Raw genomic sequence first — 25,430 nt, 5'->3', positions numbered from 1 at the left:
CAGACCCACAACAGGGCACAACAAAGGCGTTGCCAGGCTCCCAGCTGTCTCCCTAACCACCTGCCGCTGTTTATTAGCAGTGACAATGCTAGTGTATATTCAACGGATGCATCCGCTTAGATTCCCATTTTAATGCTGATTTTAGTTAAAATGCAGTGCTAAAATTATATTCAATTGAAGAAGGAAACCTTAAAGAATTGAGGACATTTAATTAAATCAGTATTTGTGGATTGCTTATTGGTGCTCTTAGTGAAGTATGTCATCTGATTGCCTAAAGTAGAAAACAAATTTCAAGTTACTAGTGCCATTTTGAGAATACACCCAAGCAAACAGGCATTTATTACATCAAAGTCAAAATAGAGAAATCTACTATATACAGAACCAGATCTGAGCTACATCTTTCTACAATTACACCCCAAATCAGTTACATCATTTCATCAGAATACATCATCTGAAGCACAGCCGGTGGGAAAACAAGACTCTCCATTCCAAAAAATGCAACTTGGAGTGGTTTCTAAAGGGAATGTGCAAATGGTGGGTGTGTGTAAAAGACAAGGACCAGAGGAAGCAGACGAAGGCAAAGCTGTGAGACTGCAAAGAGAGTTTTCAGAGTCTGCTCTCTAACACACAGGTTCCCTGCCCTGAGTCCTCACCTCTGACAAAGCCCCTTCACCCCCAGCTGGGCCCCCGCCCCAGGTTCAGCATCATGATGCCCTCATTCAACTACTTTGCTAGTTTCAGTTTACTCTGCTTCCTTTTATTTCATGTCACACTTGTTTTAGCTTGATTACTGCATAAACACATGAAGGTTACAGTTGGCTCTAGTTTATGCATTAGAAGGGGGAAACATAATTCAATTTAGCACAAGAATTATTTTCCTTTAAAAGCTCTCACTACTACCCCACCTCGATGGTTGCTAACATGACCACAAACATAGGGGACTGGTGGTTTGATGGGTTGAGCCCTCTACCATAGGATTTACCCTTGGGAACACGGTTGCTGCAAAGGAGAGGCTAGGCCTCCCTATGGTTGTGCCTAAGAGCCTCCTCCCGAATGCCTCTTTGTTGCTCAGATGTGGCCCTCTCTCTCTAGCTAAGCCAACTTGAAAGGTGAAATCACTGCCCTCCCCACTACGTGGGATCAGACACCCAGGGGAGTGAATCTCCCTGGCAACGTGGAATATGACTCCCGGGGAGGAATGTAGACCTGGCATCGTGGGACGGAGAACATCTTCTTGACCAAAAGGGGGATGTGAAAGGAAATGAAATAAGCTTCAGTGGCAGAGAGATTCTGAAAGGAGCTGAGAGGTCACTCTGGTGGACACTCTTACGCACACTTTAGACAACCCTTTTTAGGTTCTAAAGAATTGGGGTAGCTGGTGTTGGATACCTGAAACTATCAAACTACAACCCAGAACCCATGAATCTCGAAGACAATTGTATAAAAATGTAGCTTATGAGGGATGACAATAGGATTGGGAAAGCCATAAAGACCACACTCCACTTTGCCTAGTTTATGGATGGATGAGTAGAAAAATAGGGGAAGGAAACAAACAGACAAACAGACAAAGGTACCCAGTGTTCTTTTTTACTTCAATTGTTCTTTTTCACTTTAATTATTATTCTTGTTATTTTTGTGTGTGTGCTAATGAAGGTGTCAGGGATTGATTTAGGTGATGAATGTACAACTATGTAATGGTACTGTGAACAATCGAATGTACAATTTGTTTTGTATGACTGTGTGGCATGTGAATATATCTCAATAAAATGAAGATAAAAAAAAAAAGCTCTCACTAAATTATACACATTGAAGGACACGGCAGCATATAAAGATGATGGGATTTAATCCAAACGGTGAAGGAGACAAGACAGAACAGAAACAAACTCAGCTCCACGCAGTCCGACAACCTCGGGTGGCCTTGAGGAGCTCTGAGCTGAGCCCCGTCCAGGCACCTCACGGGCTCGGCCGCTCGGCTCGAGGGAGAGCCATGGATCCCCCATCCCCACGGCCGCTCTTTAGGTAACATGAAGGCGCTGCGTCTCCTCAGCTCTGCTCGCCTCGAGGCACTGGTATGAAAGCAACACTGAGAAAATTTAAGACAAAATCCTTTAACCAGACTGCCTCTGCCGCCCTGAGTTCAAGCCTTTATCTCCAAGTCGAAGGCAGTGTTGAACTTGGTCCCCAGCTCCGAAGTGAGCAGCAGGGGCTGGTCTCTCTCCGAGGAGGCGATAAACCAGCCGGGGAAGGCCACGGACTCGAAGGTGGAGGCCCTGCCAGGCCTGCTGTGGTAGAAGAGGAAGGGCTTCACCGGCTCGGCACGGTGGTACAGATCCATTATCTTCTGCTCCTGGACAGTGAGAGAGAAAACCCAGGAGAAGCAGAAACTGAGGTGTTCAAAGTTACTTGCCTGTATAAAACCAGCACATGTTCCAAAGCTCAAGAAAACCTTATCCATATATTAGAACAGGACTACAAAAACACAGTTCAAAGGAGTCGCAGAGACAGACTGACAAATAAAAAAGAAGAATATGCAAATAACTAAAGTCAGGATGAAAGAGGGGACATTACCACTGACCCCAATGATATGAAAGGATTATAGGTGGATATATGAACAACTGTATGCCAATAAATCAGATCACCTAGATGAAATGGACCAAGTACCCGAAACACACAAACTATCCACACTGACTCAGGAAGAAACAGAACATCTCAACAGATTGAATCAGTATTAAAAAAATTTTTTTTAATTAAAAAAATTTTAAAACCTCCCAACAAAGAAAAGTCTAGGACCAGATAGGACAAAATTCAGCATCCCTTCCTGATTAAAAAAAAATTCAGAAAACTAGGAGTAGAAGGAAATATACTTAGCATGATAAAGGGCATATATGAAAAACCTACAGTTAACATCCTACTCAATGGTGAAAGAATAAAAGCCTCCCCTCTAAAATCTGGAACAAGACAAGGATGCCCACTGTAACCACTGTTACTCAACACTGTACTAGAAGTTCTAGCCAGAGCAATTAGGCAAGAAAAAGAAATAAAAAGCACCCAAATAGGAAAGGAAGAAGTAAAACTTTCCCTGTTTGCAGATGATAAGATCCCATACATAGAGAATTCTGAAAAATCTACAACAAAGCTACTAGAGCTAAATGAATGCAGCAAAGTGGCAAGGTACATGATCAATAAGTAAAAGTTATTGGTGTTTCTATACACTAGTAATGAACAATCCAAAGAGGAAATCAAGAAAAAAATCTCCATTTAGAATAGCAACTAAAATAATAAAATACCTAGGAATAAATTTAACCAAGGATGTAAAGGACCTGTACACAGAAAATTACACAACATTGCTGAAAGAAATCAAAGACCTAAGTAAATGGATTTAAAGACTAAATATTGTTAAGATATCAATTCTACCCAAAGCAATACACAGATCCAATGCAATTCCAATCAAAATTCCAACCAACATTCCAACAGACTTCTTTCCAGAAATGGAAAAGTCAATCATCAAATTCATATGCAAGAGGACCCAAAATAGCCAACACCATCTTGCAAAAGAATGAAGTTGAGGACTCACACTTCCTGATTTCAGGACTTATTACAAAACTACAGTAATCAAAACAACATGGTAAAGGGGTAGTTTTGGGTGAAGATGGGTTGTTTCAGTTTTTTTTACTTTTATTTTTGTGGGTTTTTTTGGAGAAATGAAAATGTTCAAAAATTTTGGTGATGATGCACAACTATATGATGATACTGTGAACAACTGATTGCACACTTTGGTTGATTGTACAGCATGTGACTATATCTCAATAAAATTTCAAGGAAAAAAAAAAACATGGTACTGGCACAAGGATAGACATACAGACCAAAGGAACCAAATTGAGAGTTCAGAAATAAATGCTTCCACCTTTGGCCATTTGATCTTTGACAAAGATGCCAAGTCTGCTTGGGGAAAGAGTTGTTTCTTCAGTAAATGGTGCTGAGAGAGCTGGAAATCATATGCAGAAGAATGAAGGTGGAACCCTACCTCACACCATACACAAAAATTAACTCAAAATGGATCAAAGAGCTAAATATAAGAACCAAAAATATAAAACCCCTAGAAGAAAACATAGGGAAGCATCTCCAGGACTTTGCATTAGGTGATGGTTTCTTATGCTTCACAACACAGGCATGAACAACAAAAGAAAAGACAGATAAATGGGATAATTAAAATGTAAAACTTTATCAGGGACTTCATCAAGAAAGTAAAAAGACAACCTACAGAATGGGAAAAAATAGTTGGAAACCATATATCTGATAAGGGTTTAACACCCAGCACATATAAAGAAATACTACAACTCAACAACAAAAAGACAAGCAACCCAATTTAAAAATGGGCAAAACTTGAATAGACATTTCTCCAAAGAAGATATGCAAATGGCCAATAAATACGTGAAAAGATACACAACATCATAGCCACCAAGGAAATGCAATCAGAACCACGAGATACCATTTCACACCCACTAGAACGGCTACTATTAAAATAACAGAGAATAACAAGTGTTGGAGATGATGTGGAGAAACAGGAACCACATTCGCTGCTGATGAGAATGAAATGGTGCAGCCACTGCGGGAGACAGTCTGGTGGTTCCTCAGAAAGTGAAGAACAGAATCACCATATGACCTGGCAATCCCACTTCTATGTGTCTTCCTGAAAGAATTGAAAGCAGGGACTCTAACTGATATTTGTACACTGATGTTCACTGATTATTCACAATGGAAAATGCCAAAAGATGGAAGCAACCCAAGTGTCCATGAACAGATGAAGGAATCAACAAAATGTGGTCCATGCACACAACGGAATATCATTCAGTTGTGAAACGGAATGAAGTTCTGACACATGCGGCAACATGGATGACGATAAGACCCAAACTCCTTGAAAGCCCGCGGGTCTCCATCAACAGGTCTTGGGAACTGGACGCTCTAACCTCCTACCACCGCCTGCTCGCTCTGCTCCTCTCGTCCTGCTTTCCCTCGGAGCCCGCGGTGTCCCTGCCGAGGGCCCTGCGCGTGCTCCACTGCACCTGCGGTTTCCCGCGGCTGATCCTGCCCATTACTGGGGTCTCGGCTCAAACGTCCCCTCTGCCAAGAGGCTTCACTGGGGTCAGTCTCCTTCTGACACCCAAAGACCCTCTGATTTACCAAGAAAGCTGCTTCCAACTGTGCCCCAAATGGGCCTCAAAGCAGCACCCCACCCCTGCCCCCCAGCAGCTCATCACGGAGTTGTTTTCCACATTAGCACCAATCACTTTCTGAATTAGCATATTTATCTCCCAACTATATAATTACTGTTAGATTTGTGCAATGCTCTGTTCCTCAACACATAGAAGAGCCCCTGGCATTCTACTCAACAAACATTTGTTGACTAATAAATGAAAGAACATCGTCTTATTTCGAACTCCAACACCTCCGCCCCCTCCTCACTGTCAACTGCCTCCCCACTGGGAAGGTGAAGCAACTAGAAGAGAACGTCCGTGGGACGCACGCGCCCAGCTGAGCGGCTCCTGCACCAGCCGCGCTTCGGTCCCCGAGAGGACATAGCCGCTCCCACCTAGAGCCCGTCTCTCCACCTGGGGGGCAGGTGGGGCCGCTCGGAGCTTGGGATAAATATGCTGAGGAAAACAAGCATATTTCTAAAAGAAGATTTGCCACTCAATAAGCATCCTGTAAACTCAATTGTCATTTTTTAGTTTTTCTTGCTCACCTTCAGCTGCAACAAGTGCTGTCCTCCGGCGTCCTCACAACACAGACACATTTCCGGACTCTCTATTCCCAAATAAATGGGGACCCCTTTGCCTTGCTCGAGAGACTGCGGGTACTTGCACGGCAGAATCACGACCGTCGCTGCCAACACAAGGAGAGTGGGGTCAGTCTCCTTCTGATGCCCGAGGACCCTCTGATTTACCAAGAAAGCCGCTTCCAACTGAGGCCAAAAGAGATCTTCCAAGTGTGGTCCCTGCTGCCCAGGCCCCAGCAAACAGCCCCCCACCATATTCATTCATTCATTCATTCATTCGTTCGTTCATTCGCACCATGTGCCAATCACTGTCTTAGAGAACGGAGCAAACGTAAAGCGCTCAGCGGATGGCGTCTCTGCCCCAGGGTTTCCAGACCTGGAGGTGGGACGCTCCCGCCCAGGTGGCCCCCAACCCCTGGCTGAACCCTGTCCATTAGCAAGTCCTGCCTCCTGGGTGCTGAAATCTGCCTTCCTGGGGTACCCACCCTGCCCCCAGCCAGGATGGCCTTCCAGCGCTGAGAGAGCTCTTTCTCCCCAGGGCTCTTCACCCTCCATGATTTCTTTAGGTGAAGACCAACTCTCCCTCATTTCTGTTCCCAGATGGTGGGGAACATTGCCCAGGCCAGGGGGGCCCATCGCAGAGCCCCTTCCACCAAGGCTGGGTGCTGGCACCTGGCCCAGGAGGGGCAGCCGCCGGACGTGCACTCACCTGCAGCCTTGTTGTCACTCCGAGGGATGGCCACGAGCGTCTTACCCTGGAGGGCCCACACCTGCTGGTTCTGGTCTGAGATCTCTCCAAAGTTGGGCTGATCTGCCACCGCTTAAACAGAAAGGCTAACTAAGATTTGGGATGATCCGAGCTGTTTCCCTACCCCGGGAGAGAAAGCACCTTCAGGAAGGCAGGTCCGGCTCAGCCCTGAAGCTCGGCAGCCCAGGCCTCCCTCCACAAAGCCATGGGCCACGGCGGGAGCACAGGGCTCAGGGCATGACCTGCCCCAGTGGGGACATGTGTGATCAGGCCTTTTGGTGGCCTCTTCCGGCCTGGCCCCGGGTGAGCTTTGGTGGGGAGAAGGAATCGGACTCCAAATGCAGAGTCCGGGGTATGCGGAGCTCCAGGAGGGAACAACCACACCGCGGGGAGGGGGGCATCCCACACACCAAGGTCACTGTGTTGGCGGTGCCGGTTGAGATCAGGGGTGTCTTTCATGGCAGGGCTGCTTCGGCACCTGTGGGGACACGGGCGGGAGAGACGGGCCTCAGGAGAGTCCAGGGCTTCCCGGACACCGGCTCCTAAGGCTGCTTTCTTGACAGGGGGCGGACAGCCTGCCCCGAAAGGAAGTCAGAAGCCCTGAGCCCTCCTGGGACAGAACCCCGGGGCAGCCTCAAGGAGGACAGAGCAGGTAGAGCTTCCCTCTGCCCTGGGGTCCAGCCGAGGACAGCATCTCCCAGAGGCCAGGCATGACCTTTGACCTAAATGCCCTGACCCCCTGATGCCTCCTCCTCCCTGCAGCCCCCAACCACCCCCCCCCCCCGTCAGCAGCTGCTTCTGCCGGGTCCCACCAGCTCCCACTGAGAGGCCGTCGGGGTGGCCCGTCCTCCCGCGGAGCCCCGAAGCATGGCACAGAGGGGCAGCTCTCCCGGGAGGGCTCCCCAGCGGACAGCCGCACAGGACAAGGAAGGACCTTCGTGAACGTCCAGGGGACAGAACCGTGGCTCCAGCAGCTCCCAGTTGCTCTGTCAGAACGTGGGGCATTTATCTGCAGAGCACAGAGGGAGGCTCCCACTTCTTTGCTGGGTGTGACACCAAGTGACCTGAAAAGAAGCCAGTCCCGCCTGCCGGGAGGTCCTGTGCGGCTCGGGTGGGGAAGTCACAGCATCAGCACCCACGTGGCATAGCCAGCTCCCTGCAATGCACGGGCTGGGCCAAGTGTCACAAGAGCCACAAGGAAACGGAGATGATGACAGGTTTCTCAGAAAAGGGAGATTGAGGGACTTCCCCGGAGCTCCGTTCCCGGCCTGGGGCTCCACCGGGAATGCCAAGCCCTTCCGACCAGGGCTCCTGGGGCTGGAAGCCTTACCTCTACCGTCAGGCTGGGGAGGTCTCTAAGAGCAAAATGAGAGGTGTGCTCAGGATTCCGGCACCCACCAGCCCCACCCGGCGGCCCCTGGATGGAGGGTGAGGCCCGGAAACTTCCCCACCCTTCACTCTTTCAGCCATTTCCTCGGGGAACCACTGGAACCAGCTGTCACCCCTTAACTGAGGCCCCCAAAATTCAGAGGGCTCCAGAACTGCCTGCACATTCAAGAAAGAGGAAGGGGTTTCTCCAAGCCCCGGACCCCGGCAATGCAGGGTACGCGGTAGGCACTCAGTAAATGGTAGTGGTTATTTTTTCATATCGCTTTTGTTGTACCCCATCCCATCTGTGGTAGTCCGGCGTAAAAGGGTGTTAGGGGCATAAGTTAACTTCACTGACATGAGTGGACAGAATTTCCAGAGACAAACCGGAAATACCTACGGCTTCATTTTCCTCTGTCCAGCTGCGAAAAGAAGAAAGGACTAGCAGTCCTCTGTGCGCACCGCCAGGAGCCGTCTGTGCGCGCCGCCCGGAGCAGGCCGGCTGTGCGCCCTTCCCGGAGCTGTCTGTGCACGCCGCCCGGAGCCGTCTGTGCGCCCTTCCCGGAGGTGTCTGTGCGCCCTTCCCGGAGCCGTCTGTGCGCGCCGCCCGGAGCAGGCCGTCTGTGCGCCCTTCCCGGAGCCGTCTGTGCACGCCGCCCAGAGCCGTCTGTGCACCCTTCCCGGAGCCGTCTGTGCGCCCTTCCCGGAGGGGTCTGTGCGCCCTTCCCGGAGCTGTCTGTGCGCGCCGCCCGGAGCAGGCCGTCTGTGCGCGCCCCCAGGAGCCGTCTTCCCAGCCCCTCACAGTCTCCCTTGTAGACCCCGCGTATCCTTTTTGGCCTTTGGAGCAACATCCCTTCCTGTTGAGCCCCAAACCCGTCGCTTTGGCTTCCAGTTTCTCTGCTGCCCCAGAAGCGAGTGCCTGCCGTGAGGAAGTCGGCGCCGTCTCTCCCGCGTCCCCACTACCTGCAGCGGGCCCCTCCGTCAGGCGCCGCCAGCTCATCCCCATCCATGGGAAGCTCCCTGCAAAAGAGCCGCGAACTCCCCCCCCCCCACCTCCGGCCTGGAGAGCAGAACCCACCCCAGGACTGCAAACAGAGGGCACTGAATTAGCTGATGACACATGTGGAAGCATCTCACAGAGAAGAAAATACAAATGTCCGATAAATGTAAGTAATTACAATTAACCACACTAGTAATTAGCAAAATGCAAATCAAAGTGATAATGAGATGTGGTTTCCACCCATTAAGTAGATGGCAGGTGATGGTCTGAGGAAACAGGTTCACGTATGCTGTAGCTGCCTGTGAGAGTCAGCTCGGCGACTTCGGAAAGCAATCTTGCATGAGCTCTTCAAAGTGTAAATGTGTGGGCCCCTTGACCCAGCAACTCTGCTTTCAAGAATCCAGCCATTACCTTGCCTTCGGCTTTAAAGACTGAGAAATCCAATCCAAAACAGCTAAAACAATAAAAGTATTTCCTGGGTCGCATAATTGGAAGACCTGAAGCAGCACAGGATTGGGGTCTCTGAGCTGATGTCCTCTGATGCCAGCAAGGGCCCGGATTCTTTGTCTCTCTCTGAGCTGACATGCTCATTAAAACAACAGGTCTGCGTGCCTGTCCCAGACGATCCCACTGCTCTCGGTCATTTACATCTCGCAGAAGAAAGAGAACGCCCCTGCATGTCGGGAGCCAAATCGCCACATCCTAAACCTGATGGCAAAGCCTCAGGTTCAACAGAAAACATTACTGTGGATGTGCCGCACAGCGGCGGGCGTGGCCCCTCGACGGATCCTGGCAAAGCCTACCACCGATGGACTATTGCAATGCTGATTCTTTTAATCTTTGTGCTTCTGCTTTCTCTTTTTCTTTGCTAACGTTATTATTTAGGATATACTCTGGATAATAACCAAAGATATGACAAAGTGTTGGGCACCTTCCAATGATTTTACCTTTCGATGAATCCCCTCCTCCACCTATGAGAAAGCAGCCACCCCGTTTAGCCGCCTGAAGCCCCCTTGCCCCTTTCCAGACATCCTCCTTTACACAAGTTCCTCCTTTGACATCCAAAAGTATTCCACTGAGAAAGTGATTAGAAGGCCAAAGCAGAAGCAATGTAAACCACGTAATTCATCACCCAGTTCCTTAACAGGCCCCGTTGTTTGCTGAGGTTACAACTGAATCAGGGTCAACACGCTCCACTACTGCCTTATGGCTGGCCTCGGGCAACCAGAACATACAAGAAATTCTTTGGGCACCCACCCCACGGGCTTATGGTACGAGAGTAGTTCCTCGTATGAGCCCACAGCTAATTTACTTTAGGTACAAAAACAAGCCCTTCTAAATAATTAAAATAGCCAAAACAGAGATCATTACTGAGAACAAGGAAGAATATTATGAGAAACTTGGAAGGTCTGCACCGGAATAGAGTTGTCTTAACATAGGGATGAAAACACACACTGCTCGGTCCCCCCGCCCTGCTCGGACCCCAATGTCCCCTGGAATTGAGTAACAATGGTTTTGTGATTTATATGCTGTGCTTGCCAGCTCTCACCCGCGTGATCCAGGTGCAGAGCTTATGTAACTTTGAGCTATAAAAGAAAATCACTTTTTCATTAAAATTGTCGGAGCCCTGAGCTTCGTCCCAGACACTTTGCGTGTCTGTCTCCTTCCTTGCTGCGCCGACGCCAACCCCCACTTTAGGACCCTGTCATGTTTGCTGAGGCAGAACCTCGGCACCTGCACGGCTTCCAACGCCTTTCCTGGAAGTCTGCCTGGGCCAACCTGGAGCCGAGCTGGGCCAGTCGGTGGGACAAGGAGCAGGAGGCACGTCCGCAGCTGGCGATTCGAGGCCAGCCTAACAGGAACTCCCCCAGAGGTGTACGCAGAGGCCGGGGCCTGCCTGGAGCGGTCACTCTGGGCACATCTCACCAGCCTGGGCCTGGGGGACAGGAGGAGGGAACGGCCACCAGATCCCAATGGAGAGAGCGCGGTGAATGGGCAGCCTGCGGTGACCCAGAGGGGGAAACCAGGGAGGAAATCCCGACCACCTGTTTCATTTCTGGAGACCCTGCCGTGGATGAGCTCAGAGGCTGTGCCCACTCCGTTCAGTGACCTCAGGGCCAGAGACCCCCCACCATCTCCACCTGCATTGGGCGCTACCAGCAGCTCTCCCGGGGTCCTGGCATCCCGGCGCCCCTCCCCAGTGCGTTTCCACCTTGACGGCAGTGGCTCCAGCCTTGGCCAGAGAAGAAAGTCCCTCCGTCTGTAACCCAACCCCGATCAGTTAAAGCAGAACCATGGGGGCAGATCAGCAAGCTGTGAAGCCCTGAGCATGAAAACTGTCACCCGACATTGGCCAGGAGCATGCCCGTGTTTGAGCCCCCCGATCACAGACCTCCCCAAATCTCGGCTTCATCAGTCAGCCCAGCAGGCGGTGACATCACACCCGTGCTCATCTCCTCAAGTCCTCAATGTCTCCTCCCATCACACCACGCAGCCCAGTCAACCCCTGGATTCCATCCTCCTCGGCTCACATTTAGGGTTCACTCCCATGAGCCACCAGATTCCCACCAATGGCTCCTGGACGCCGTGTTCAGCCCTCGTCCTTCAGGGCCCTGCTCTGCTCTCCAGTCAGGGCCGGGGGCGATGGGCCCTGGTCCGGAGCGGCCACAGAGAGGCCCCTGTACAGCCAGCCCCATGTGTGGCAGGGAGGCCCATGTCTGGTCCCAGGACACCGCCCCTTCCCGAAGGAGCCCTCAGCTCGGCAGACAGCACTCGAGCCTGCAGCGTCACCAGGGCCCCGGCTGGGTCTCGGCCGTTTTAAGGTAGGACACGCAGGACTTCTTCGGCCGTTAGGATTGCCCGCTCGCTCTCCGTCTTTCCGTCTGCTGCTTTCAAAGGCCGTCGGAAGAAGCCAGAGGACACCACCCTCTGCCAAACCACCACTGCCTGCAAAGCACTGACTTCCTGACTCCTTGTCACCCCCGTGAGGGGTGACTTCCTGGGTGACCAAAGCACCTCTGCATGTTCAGGCATAAAAAATGCCACATTCACTGACTTATCTAAATGAAACTATGCAAATAATTGACTCATCCAAATCAATGCCAACCACCATACCTTGATGTCGTCCACCCCTCCTGGGATTGGGGAGATGCCGCTTCCCTGGGGCTGGGGCCTGGGGCAGGGCCGTCCGTGGTGGCCAGCGGCCTCCGCGCCTTCTCGCACTCGGCGCTGCTGTGCGGGCACGAGCATCCGCACGCCCGGGCAGAGACGGCCTCACCTCCTCTCTCCGGGCCGCAGGTGCGCCCTGTGCCCCTCACCTTTCCCCACCACGCTCAACACGAGAAAATGAGCTGCAAATATGGCGCTCGGGGACGTGAGGGCGTCTGCGTAAGCTTCGTGAGAAAGGCATTGCTTTTCTATATTACACAATATTCTAAAGGTAAATACAAAGTAGTATCAGAAGCATTAAATATCTAATCTGTATAAATTTTCCAAACAAAATAATTTCAAAATTTTTGGTAAGAAACTTGAGCTTGCTTCTATTTACTGTAATTTTTATGACTAAATTTCCTTAAACGTCTTCTGATTTTTAATGCTTTTTATTTATTTATTTACTTTCATCCTGAGTTTGTTTACTTTGCCATTCACCCCTGTTGTCATCTCTTTGTCTCACCGTCTCTTGCTGTTTTCTTGTCATCCTGCTCAGACATTATCTCTTCATTGTTTTATTATTATTATTATTTTAGTCCAAGGCAAAAGGTTTGGTCAAAAATTTTATGTGGCCAGTGGCAACATTTTTGGGAGGGTGGATGCATGTTCTATGTGTGATGGTGGGTTTTTATGCTTATTTTCTACGTTTTTCCTTCAGTACCCTGTATTGGGAAAGTGCTGGTTACTTTTTCTTGTTTATTATTGAATGAGTTGCATTTTCTTGGGCCGGTTATATCTGGGGAGAGTTCCAGTCACTTTGGCTTCACCGTGAGTCTCCAGGAAGCTTGGCTACCTCCGCTCCGGCGCATGAACTGTTCTGGGAAGGCTGAGCTGCGAGCCGCACTCACCCCTGTTCACAGTGCATTTGTTGCAAACCAAAGATAATGATTTTTGTTTCATGATGATCCAGTCAAGAAAAAATAATGTTTTTGCTGACCCTTCTAGTCAGACCTTCCTTCTGTCGTCTTCACTTCCTCTTGGGCCACCATCCTGGTGTAAATGTGGGGCGAGCCGAGGCTCCCCCTCCTTGCAGTCATGGGCCCTGCTGCAGCCACGTGGGCCTGTGTGCACTCGCTCCTCCACTCACTCGGAAGGACACAGTGGTCAGTTGTTAGAGTCTTACCCATGCTCTTGTCCAAGGCACTGAAAATTGTTGGCATCTTATTTATTCAGCTCTAAACTGTGAGGTTTTGGAGTTTCTAGTTTACATCTAACCTGGCACTCAGGCATACCTGACCAAATAGTAGAAGGATGCGTCCATTTGAGCTTATTTTCAGGAAAGAAGTCAGTCTAAGAGGCTTGGAGAGATTAACTCAGTAGCACTAGCAAAGTTTTTGGAGTATAGAAGTGATTTTGAGCACTCTGTAGTTTGGTCACTTAGATTTGCCTCTGGGCCTGCACCCATTGGACTCATGTTAAAGTCAATGACAAAAAAGGCGGGAATCATTAGGAAAAAAGCCTTTTATCCAAATGCTATATTTGATATTAGGGCACTACAACACTACAGAAAGAACAGAGATTTAAAAACAGTAAGAATATAGTGAAAAACTTCCCTCAAAAATATGAAAGCCTAGATGAAATTAGTAAGTTCACAGAAAATAAAATTCAGAAAAGGCAAAAGAAGAAACAGAAAATTTGAATAAACCAATAAGCATCATAGAAATTGCAATGTCATTCTAGAACCTTCTTTTCCCAAAGTCCTAGACTCAGATAATTTTAGGATTAAATCTTACCTTGCTGTCAAAGAACAGTTAATTCCTATCTTGTACAAATTGTTCCAGAAAATTTTTAAAAAGAACAAAAGTTGCTCAACTCACTTTATGAGAATAGTGTAATTTTGATTCCATAATCAGATAATAATAACAAAATAAATTATGATCCTGTTTCACTATGGATGCCAATGAAAAAACCTAACAATACATTAAAAAATACTTTATGGTCAGGTAGGGCTTATCCAGGGTGCAAAGAAGGTTCAACATCAGAAAATCTCTCTCTCTCTCTTAACTAAATTCAAAAAGTATAGGGTTATCGTAGTAGATGCAGGAAAAGCATTTAATAGTCAACACATTTCTGATTTTTAAAAATTTTTACAAAAACTAGGACTAGTAGGAAGGTACTTCCTTGACCTGTGGAAGCCTAAATATCTCAAATCTGTGTATGCCGGTTTGCATATTTACGTCCCCCAGAAAAAACCCGTATTCTTTAATGCATTCTTGTGGGAGCAGACATATTAGTATGGATTGGGTTGGAACCTAGTTGTTCAGTGTCCTTGGAGATGTGACCCCCCAACTGTGGGTGATGACTCTGATTGGGTAATGTCCATGGAGGTGTGGCCCCGCCCATTCAGCGTGGGCCTTGTTTAGTTCACTGGAGCACTAGATAAGCTCAGACAGGAGCTCATAGCTAGCTGTAGCTGCAACAGACATTTTGAAGAAGTCCACTGAAAGCTGATGCAGACATTTTGGAGAACGCTATTTTGAAACACAACCTAAGAGCAAGCAGACACCAGCCACATGCCTTCCCAGCTAACAGAGGTTTTCCAGATGCCAATGGCCTTTCTCCAGTGAAGGTTCCCTTTGTCGACAGATACTTTATGGCCTTAAGACTATAACTGTGTAACCAGATAAACCCCCTTTATAAAAGCCAATCCATTTCTGGTGTTTTGCAATCTGGCAGCATTAGCAAACTAGAACAGTATATCAAACATAAAACCTAATAGAAAAATTTTAAAATCATTATGTTTAGAATCAGTAACAAGATGAAAGTGCCCACTACTATTTAACATTATAGTGGAGTTTCTGGTCAATATTTTAGAATAAGACGAATTGAGAGATGTAAGCACAGGAAACAAAGATATAAAATTGTCATTATTTGCAGGTGGTACGATCATAGACTAAGATAGATCAATAAAAATTTATTAAAACTAATAAGGGTTAAGCAAGTTTGTTAGATTTGAAATAATTTAGAAAAATTAACATTTCTCTGTAGCAATAACCAACTAGAATATATGATCAAAAAATACCACTCACAATAGCAATAAATATTTCAAATATCTAGGAATTAACAACCAAAAACATGCAAGCCCATGTGGAAAAAAATTTTTTAATCTAATAAAGGATCTAGAAGAGAATCTGAATGCATGGAGAGAGCTGCATTCTTCTGAATTAGACAGCAATATCAGCAAGTAGCCAAATGGCCCCAAAATTAGTTTATAAATTCATTGTAATTCCAGTTGTAGTTTTTGAGAAACTTAATAACCCTACTCTAAAGGTCTACAAATACTTAAGTCAACTTTGAAAAGGAAAAGTAAGTAGAATATGTAATTTAATTAAATCAATTCATTAAGGGGGAACTATTGACCTTTAGGGCTTCAGAATATCTTTTTTTTTTCCAAATTTTTTTCAAAACATTGTCCAAAATGCTACTGCATTTATATCTTGTGAATATTATGTAAATTCAATTGTTGAATAAACTAAATATGTTTACCACATTCTAAATTTATTGAATATTTTATGTGATTTGTTTTGAAATACCTTTAAAGATAAAGATAACCTAAGTTTTAGGAATTAATTCTCCAAAGCCATAAAGGCCTTTGTATACTTGAAATAAATTCACTCTTTTATGGATATTCCTTTTCTGGCCAGCATAATGAATAGCTTGATTAAAGCTAGAAAGTCTCAGATGCACAAGACAAACATTGCTTTTTCCCTAACAAAACAAAAGACACAAAAAAGAAACTAAAAGTTTAAATCACTGATTAGCCAATATATTGAAGATTATCTCAATTTAGATTTGGCTGCCTCAATAATTTTTCCCTTCTTTGTGCATGGAAAAATTATCACCTGAAGCAACAGTGTCGAGGAAACTACTCTAGCAGTTTACCATAATGTATTCATTTTACTTCTTCAAATATTTTATTTTGGAGTAACTATAGACTTACAGAAAAGATGCAAAAATAATACAGAGAGTTCACAGATACCACTCATCCAGAGCCTCCTAATGTTAAAAATTTACATAACCACAGCACAATGATTGAATCCATTAAATTAATGCTGGCACAGTACCGTTCCAGTGTCTTAGAATGAGCCTAGAGCGAGGACAGGCAGAACTCAAACTCACTCCCCCACCTACAGCACCTGGAGAACAGGCGGAAACTGTCCAAAGCAGCAGCTCGGGGCTCAGGGAAGGACCATGGCAACATGTAAGGGAGAGCTGGACGAGAAAGCAGAGAAACCGTGACTGGGGAAACAGGGTGAGTGGACCCAATCATGCCAGCCCCAAGGTCAGTGGATGTGCACCGGCCTGCATCTTGCTGGTCGGCAAAGCATGGTGCAGTCCTGGTCAGCTGCTGGCCAGTGAATTAACCCTCTCGTGCCTGCAGCCTAGAGTCTTTCCATACGGGAGCCCAGGAGCCAGCAGATCCATTACATCCACATACAGAGATTCAACCATGGCTCCCAGTGCCCACTGCATACCCAAGGCTTGAACAGCCCTGCTCTAGCAGCTCACTGGAGAGAGTGACCCTCTGGTGCCTGCAGACGTGAAGCAGAACTTGACCTGTCCAGACCCTGCCCAGTGTCCACTGTGGTCACGGAGATGCAGGGCTGTGGGGAAGAGGTGGCCCAAGAGTGCCATCTGCTGGGAAGGCAAGGAAAGTACAGTCTGGCACGCTGCTTTCCAGCCCACCCCCTAAGAGCCTTCCAAAAGGGGTTGCACCCCTTGCGTGAGACCCAAGCCCTGGATTGGCTGGGACATAAATACCTTCAATGTAAATGCAAGCAACAACAAAATCTTAGACAAGAGAGGGAAACCAACTTTCAAAATAATCTTACCAAGCTAATCAGATGCCCAAAAGCCAGCAAAAAAATCACAAGGCACATCAAGAAGTGTGAAAATATGGTCAAACCAAACAATCAAATCAAAAAGTTGGAGAACAGAATTTGGAACAACTAATCAAAGGTGTTCCAAAAAATCTCCTAAATAACTTCAATGAGATGGTTAAAGAGGTAAAATATAGCAAGAAGACACTAGAAGAACATAAAGAAGAATTGGAAAGAATAAATAGAAAAATAGCAGATCTTATGGAAATGAAAGATACTTTAGATGAAATTAAAAATATACTAGAGACACACAAGAGCAGATGTGAAGAGACAGAAGAAAGGATCAGTGAGCTAGAGGACAGACAACCGAATTCGAATGCACAAAAGAACAAATGCAGAAAAAATGGAAAAATTTGAATGGGATCTCAAGGAAATGACTGACAATGCAAAGCAAACAAACATATAAATCATAGATGTCCCAGAAGGTGAAGAGAAGGGTAAAGGGCCAGGAAGAATATTTGAGGAGATAAATGCAGAAATTTTCCTAACCCTTATAAAAGACACAAATAGGCAATCAAAGAAGCCCAACATACTCCAAATAGAATAAATCTGAATAGACTCTCCAAGACACATACTAATCAGACTGTCAAATGCCAAAGAGAAAGAATCCTGAAAGCAGCAAGAGAAAAGCGATTCACCACATGCAAGGCTAAGTGCTGACTACTCTTCAGGCACCACAGAGGTGAGAAGGCAGTGGCACAATATATTTAAGATTCTGAAAGAGAAATTCAGCCAAGAATTCTTTATCCTGCAAAGCTGTCTTCAAAAGTGAGGGAGAGTTTTAAATATTCACAAATAAGCAAAAGCTGAGAGAATTCGTTAACAAGAGACCTGCCCTGCAAGAAATACTAAAGGGAGCTCTGCTGGCTGAAAAAAAAAGACAGAAGAGAGAGGCTTGGAGGAGAGTATTGAAATGATTAGAAGTAAGGGTAACTAAAAGGATAAAAAGAGAGAAAAGTAATAGATCTGACAAACAAAAGCCAAAGGATAAAATGGTTGAAGAGTGGTTTTTACAGTAATAATATTAAATCTTAATGGATTAAACTCCCCAATCAAAAGACACAGATTGGCAGAATGGATTTTAAAAATATGATTCATCTATATGCTGTTTACAACAGACTCATTTTAGATCCAAAGATATAATTAGGTTGAAAGTGAATCTATGGAAAAAGATATTCCATGCAAGCAATAACACCCCCCCCCAAAAAAAAAGCTGGGTGGCTATACTAATGTCACACAAAATAGACTTTAAATGCAAAAATGTTATAAGTGACAAAGAAGGACACTACATATTAATAAAAGGGGCAATTCACCAAGAAGAAATAACAATCATAAGTATAAAGTAAATGAGGCAAACACTGGCAAAATCGAAAGGAGTAATAGACATCTCTACAATAATAGTGGGAGAGTTCAAACACCACTCTCTTCAATAGATAGAACATCTAGACAGAGGATCCATAAGGAAATAGAGACTCTAAATAATATAAATTTAAATACACCTAACAGACATATATAAATTGTTTCACCCCAAAACAGCAGGATATACATACTTCTCAAGTGCTCATGGAATATTCTCCAGGATAGACCATATGCTGGTATACAAAACAGGTTTTAATAAATTTTAAAAGATTGAAATTATTCAAAGCACTCTCTCTGATCATAATGCTATGAAGCTAGAAATCAATAACCACTGGACAACCAGAAATTTCACAAACATATGAAGGTTAGACAACATGCCCTTAAACAATCATTGGTCAAAGAAGAAATTGCAAGAGAAATCAGTAAATATCTCTAGATGAATGAAAATGATAGCACCATGTATCAAAACTTACGGGATGCAGCAAAGGCAGTGCTGAGAGGGAAATTTATAACCCTAAATGCCTATAATAAAAATGAGGAAACAGCTAAAACCAAAGACCTAACTGAACAACTGAAGAAGTTAGACCCAAAGCAAGCAGAAGGAGAGAAATAACAAAGGTTAGGGTAGAAATAAATGAAATGGAGAATAAATACAATAGAGAGAATCAATAAAACTAAAAGTTGATTCTTTGAGAAGATCCATAAGATTGACAAACCCTTAAGTAGACTGACAAAGTAAAAAAGAGAGATGAAAACAAACAAAATCAGAAATGAGAAGGAGTCATTACCATGGATCCCAAAGAAATAAAATTTATAAGAGGAAACCATGGATAACTATATGCCAACAAACTAGACAAACTAGATGAAATGGGCATTTTCTTAGAAACACACTAAAAACCTCTACTGATTCAAGAAGAGATAAAGACCTCAACAAAGTAAAGCGATTGAAATAGTCATCAAAAACCTCCCAACAAAGAAAAGCCCAGGACCAGATGGCTTCATAGGTGAACTCACCAACCATTCCAAGAAGAATTAGTAACAACCCTGCTCAAATGCTCCCAAAAAACTGAAGAAGAGGGAACCCTACTGAACTCACTCTGAAGCCAACATCACCCTAATACCAAGGCCAGATACAGATACCACAAGAAAAGAAAATGACAAACTTTTGCCTGCTGACGTTAGCACCCACTGATGGATCTTTCCTGCCACAGTGATTAACGTGGTATTTGCCTAATGGTGATTTTGGACTTCCCTAGTTCCTTTTACATTCAATAATTGGAATTCTTCTGCAAGAAAAAGCTGCTCTTTCTTCCCATATTTTTTTTATTTCTATCAGCAGAGACTCATGACTATTTATTTTATTCTATGGGTTATAATATATCACTCCATTTTAATTTTAAGTATTAAGGAAAGATTACAATTTTTTAAAGTGATTGAACTACAAAATATGTCATTTCTTTTTTGAGACTGGTTACCATATTACCAAATTGAGCTAGGACATCGGTTGCAAGTGCCACAACTAACTGTCCAAGGCAGCGTTGCTGGTTCACCAGCCTGTGTGAACCCACAAAGCTGAGGAGAGAAAAGCGGCTGCTTTGCCACAGTGCCCTGTACATTGTCCTGTCAGACAGAAACTGGGGTATGCTTGGTCCCCATATCAGGTGGAAAATGGGGTGTGTGCCTGGTCCCCACCATCACTCAAGCAGAAACGCAGGAGACAAGAGGCAGCCCCTTTGCTGGGGTCCTATTGCTAGCAGGGAAGCCGTCCACAGGTCACTGTCCTTTCCCGTGCCTCGGATTCTCTTTCGGTAATTGAGGAACGGGAGGAGCTCATCTTTAGTTGCTAGAGCTCCAGCTGTCAGTGCTGCTAACGGGCTATCCCAGCCAGGTTCCAACTCTGTTACTGCCACACTGGTTTAGTCTTCATCACCTGGGAGGGGTGGCACCATCAGTGCCCATCACCCCATTTTACTATCGACGCAGTCACCGCCCACTGTACTTAGCCACTGTATCCAGCATTACTTTGGTTTCTGCTGCTGTAATACTACATAAACAAACCCAAACTCTTAGGAACTTACAACAGTTGTTAATCTCACTCAGGTTTCCGTGTAAGCTGCAGTTCCACTGATCTCATCTGGGCTTGTCTGGACTCAGCTGGCCTCCAGGCTTTGCATCAGATTCCGTGGAAACCATCTGCACTCCAGGGCTCCGGCTGAGGGTGCGATCTGGGGGCATTCTCTTCTTGAGGCCGAGGGCAAAAGTCCCAAGGGGGCCAGATAAACTCACTGCACCTCTTAAGTGCTCAGATAAGATGCGCAGTCCCTTCTGCCCACATTCCATTGGCCAAAAAAGTCACATGCCCAAGCCTCATGGCAGCAGGGCAAGGAACTTCACCCACCCACAGGGAAGTGGAGCCATGGATGGGCCAGGAGAGAAGGAAGCAACACGGGCCACCCCATCCCTACCCTCCTTACACACCACTCCTTCCCCAGGGGGCACAGTGGTGAAGAATACTGGGGTTCACCAGGAGCCACCTGACACCCTTGTAAGCCTGTGTAGATTCATGCAGATACAAAAGGGGGATGTAGCTGGAGACCCAGACTAAGTCTAACCTGAGAGTCAGGTATTCCTGGACCCGTCTGGCCCAGTTGTCAGTGCACTCACTGGAGTCAAGAAAGCTTCTAGAAGAAACACCACCCTCAGGGAAGGCAAATCAAAGCTTGGTGTGCTTGACCCAGGGAGAGCATCTTCCCTGTTAGGTGGGAGTTTGAGGTGATGCCTGTGGCTCAGATCTGTCTCCTGGAGCAGCTCACACCAGACCCCTCAAGCCCCCCACTGACTTCACCCGTAGGGCCACCCTGCAGCTCTGGAGGATGCACGTGCCTCAGCCCCGGAGGCTGTCAAATGAGGACAGCTCTTCACAAGGGACTGAAAGGTGACCCCATTGTACCCACAGGCTGCTGAGACCTGAAATGGAATCCCAACGTCCACTCGGAATCCTGGGATCCAAGCACAGTGTGCACCTGCCCGTGGACCAATGAGTATCTCTGGGGTTCCACCCGGGTGACGTGTAGGCAACACAGCCACACTATTGGGAGACAGAAGCAGAGGGCAGGTAGAGACCCCCGGCCTGGGAGCTTCCAATGGACCATGGCCAGCCTGAAGACCCTACAGGTGCATCAGAGTCCTTGGAAGACGTTCAGGAAGAAAAACAAAGGAGTTTGTGTGCGTGCTCAATGTTTGTCTGAGCCTCTACCTTAGACACTAAATTCCCGAAAGAACCAGAGAGTCAGAGGCAATGTCAGAACGACCCTGGGCAGTGGGACAACTGGTTGACCTGGTGTGAAAAACATGCAGGGTGCCAAGCAAGGGCTGTCGTTTCAGTGAGGATTAGGGGCAAGAGGGTGAGCCCATGACTGTTCTGGTCAACAGAATATGGCAGATTGATGCTACGCTTGGGTGCTGTCCCATGCACTGTAGGACATTTGTCACACTAGATGCCCAGGCTGATGGTATGAGGAAAACCACAGCCCCTCCTCCTACAATACAGCACACACACGTACAAAAGCACACGTAGGATTTCAGAGGGTGCACATACACCACGAAACTCAGACGAAGAACAACTGGTCTATGGGCTTCAAAACTGGAGATGCCCCCGGCATTCGCTCTGGGTGGCATGGCCCGACTGGGGGGCTTCTAGAGAACGTGCGGGTGGAGGCAAGGAGGGAGGGACAGGCCTGGGGTGAGGGCACAGCCGGCCCAGCCCAGCCCCACCCAGCCACGGTCAAGAGCGACCAGCCTCCTGCAGCCCAGCTCGGCTCTGCCCTCCCCAGGGCTCCCGGCTGCAGGGTCCGCTCATGGCCCCTCCGCCCTGACCTGGGCCTCGGCACGCTGGGGGTCTCACCCAGCCCCCAGCTTCACGAGCCATCGTTAGCCAGCAAGTTCTGCGTTTCCAGCTCTGGCCCTCACAATTCCCGAGAGATCCAGGCTCATTTATCGAATCACCAACTTGGCATTGGCACGTGCACAGCTAAGAGGTGCCTCCAACTCCAGGGGGTCAGAACCGAACTCCGGACTCTGCAGCCCAAACCAGCGTCCTCCCCGTCTTCACCTGCAGGAACTGGCACCCCGAACCTGTCCCTCGCGTCGGGGGTTCCAGGCGGGAGCTGCTTCAAGTCTTCCGTTTTCCAAACCCCTTTCACAGCGTAGAATGATGAGCGGACAGAGGGCAGCACGGGGAACAGAGGGGCAGAATCAGGCAGCTGGATCGGTTCTTTCCCTCCAGCTGGACCGGAGCCAGTCCTCAGCCCCAAGCAAAACAAGAGCGGTGGTCTCGGGGCGACCCTGCGGAGCGCAGCATCTGTGGAGAGGGCCTTCAACCGGGTGGGCTCAGAGAGAAATCACCAGCTGACGCCTGGGGCTTCCTGGTGCAGCGCTGGGGCAAGTTGTTGAGGCGCGTAGTAGAAGCCAAATCGACAATTAACCGACGGCAGGCCTGAGCGCGCCAGCGCCCGTCTGGAGGCTGTCAAACAGCAGGGCCCACGGCAGCTGGGCAGAACCTCACTCTGCGGACGCCCCCCTGAGGATTTGCAGACCAAGTCCAAACACTCACAAACATGCAAATCAGGGCAGAAAAGAAATTGTGAAAAAGCCTAGAAGACAATGGGGACTTGCAGGTGGTGGGATTTTATTTTTTTCCTTCTAGGCTTCTATGTTTCCAAGTTTCTCAATTGCTTTTAAAGTAAATGGAGGAAACAAGCGTGATATTTAACAGAAATCAATTTCATAAAGACGGAGGGGAAGCCGTCAAGGTATTTTACCAGATACTTGGCTTCCCCGAAATCCGTACTTACGGAAGATGTAGTAACGAGACCAAAACAACACACTTTGTTGCAAAATCACAGAAACCCATTTCACATCCCCCTCAGCCCCCAGGCCAGCGTCACACCTGAAAACACGTGTTGAGGTTGACTGTGTGTCACACATCACAATGATGCGGCAGGAAAGACAAACCAACCCCCTCCGTTTAAGCGCAGTCCTGGGGACCCCGAGGGCTGAGGGGCAGGCGGGGCAGCGGCAGTGACCACAGCTTCGTAAGTGGCATTTCAACTACGCTCCCCGTTTGCAAAGCATTTTCTCACACCTTAGCTCGTCCCGTAAGGAGGCAGGACGGGGGCTATTATATCTGACAAAGGTCATGTATCGGAAATATATAAAGAATAAAGAATAAATGTGGAACTCTTTCAACTCAATGATAAGACAACCAAATTTTATAAATGGGCTAAAGACAACAGACACTTGGCAAAGAAAGATGTATGGATGATCAATAAGCTCACAAATATTGTTCAACACTGTTAGTCAGTGGGGAAAAGCAAATTAAAAGCACAATGAGACGCCACTATACACCCATTTCAATGTTGAAAATTAAACAAAATTAAAAGTATTGGCAGAGCCGTGGACCAACTGGAATGCTCGTTCCCTGCTGTGGGAGTATAAAATGACACACCCAAGGTGAGCTGTCTGGCAGTTTCTTATGAAGTTGAACATACACTTACCTTTTGACCCAGCAATTCCATTCCTGGCTACTTAACCAAGAGAAATGAAAACAGACGTCCACACAAAGACTTGTATGTGCATGTTCCTAGCAGCTTATTCATAATTGTCAAAAACCAGAAACAAATCCAATGTCTGTCAGCCGACAGATAGACACCCAAACAGTGGGCTGTCCGCACAGTGGAAACCGCTTAGCAATAGAAAGGACCCACCACTGACGAGCACAGCATGCGAGCAGAAGAAACCAGATGTGAGACTACACGACGTGATTCCGTTTACACGGACTTCTGGAGGGGCCAAAGGCAGTGACAGAGCTGCTGGGACACATGCAGCCTGGGGGGAGTTTGGGGGTGATGAGGATGGAGTGTGAGTTCTGCAGCCTGAGCATATGTCAGAACACGGAGCTGTGCCCCTAAACGGGTGCTTCTTTTGTATGCAAGTTGTGCATCAATGACATTGATTTTAAAAGGAAATAAAATTATTAACTATGACTCCATTTAGGCAAAGTGTGTATATATATACAACCAAGTAGTGTCTGCTTGTGCACATCCGTGCAAAGGAAAGGGCACGGGCGCCGACCGTGCAGTGGGTGAGGAGGGTGTGATGGGGCCTTAGACCTTCTGCAAACTCTGGCTGCTCAAGTATTGTGAGAAACAACTCCGAGGAAGGAAGAGATGCGACCTGAGCGACTTCCCCAGGAAGCCCCGTGGGAAGCGGGAACTCCAGCCCGAGCTGCCTAACCCCACGTGTGGGGGTGCCCCACGACCTAACGGGGTGCTGAAAGGAAGGCCTTGCCTGGCGTCTGAGGTAAGAGACGGGGGACAGCACGCACAGCCACGTCCGGGTGGGTGTCGGAGAGCCCCTGACTCCGCAAGTGGAACATTCGATGCCGTGGTTTCCGGTTTCAACGGTTAAATATTCGTCTGATTCTGACTCCTCAGAGTGGGGACAGAGCCCCCATGTCCTTCCCCTCTCGCTTAGCACAGGCCTCTCGGCTCTCCCTTCCCACCTGGGGTGGTTCTCGGAGAGCTTTAGAATTGCTAGAATCTAGACGCCCCAAATCCTGCATTTTACCCCCAAAATATGAATCGCAGCAAAGCTCCCTTGAGCCACCTTTTAATAAGCAGAGGCCGGGCACATCTGAAAACGCGCCTTCAGTTCTGGAAGAGGGTTGGCACACGGGCACTATCTGTGTGAACAATGAATCAACATGGAGCTGAAACCCAAAAAATGCTGAATTTCCCTTCCAGCACCTCCGTTTTGGTTTGGCTTGTTTTCCCCTTTTCTGTTTCTTTCTCTGAGTCTAGTTTAGTTTTGACGAAGCGTGTAACAGACCCTAGGCTGTGCGACTCACCACCAAGGGTGCGCTGTGGGCGCGCGGCCACCGGGTGGCGGAGCCTCGCGGCCCCAGGACCGGCTCTGCCAAAGCCCCGGAACCTGCCGGTTTAGCACACCTGAGGAGGAAGCAGGTGAACTCATTTTTAAAGGGATTTCCAACTTTTCTGCAACCTGAGGCCCTGAATGCAGACGCTCCCC

General features: G+C 47.4%; 1 protein-coding gene across 1 annotated transcript in view; it reads right to left on the bottom strand.

The window, feature by feature from the left end:
* Window positions 1-1,791: 1,791 nt before the first annotated feature.
* The window catches only part of LOC119512494 (interleukin-36 gamma-like), a 40,235-nt gene continuing 16,596 nt past the window's right edge, over window positions 1,792-25,430 (bottom strand). The window contains exons 2-5 of the mRNA XM_037807196.1: window positions 6,935-7,002; window positions 6,486-6,596; window positions 5,744-5,883; window positions 1,792-2,347 (exon numbers count right to left, since the gene is read on the bottom strand). Coding sequence (XP_037663124.1) covers window positions 2,138-2,347; window positions 5,744-5,883; window positions 6,486-6,596; window positions 6,935-7,002 — 529 coding nt within the window. The 3' untranslated portion in view covers window positions 1,792-2,137. The remainder of the gene's footprint in view (window positions 2,348-5,743; window positions 5,884-6,485; window positions 6,597-6,934; window positions 7,003-25,430) is intronic.

This window comes from Choloepus didactylus, chromosome 17 (genome assembly GCF_015220235.1).
Source record: "Choloepus didactylus isolate mChoDid1 chromosome 17, mChoDid1.pri, whole genome shotgun sequence".
Lineage (NCBI taxonomy): Eukaryota > Metazoa > Chordata > Mammalia > Pilosa > Megalonychidae > Choloepus > Choloepus didactylus.
This window is presented reverse-complemented; position numbering and strand designations above follow the sequence as displayed.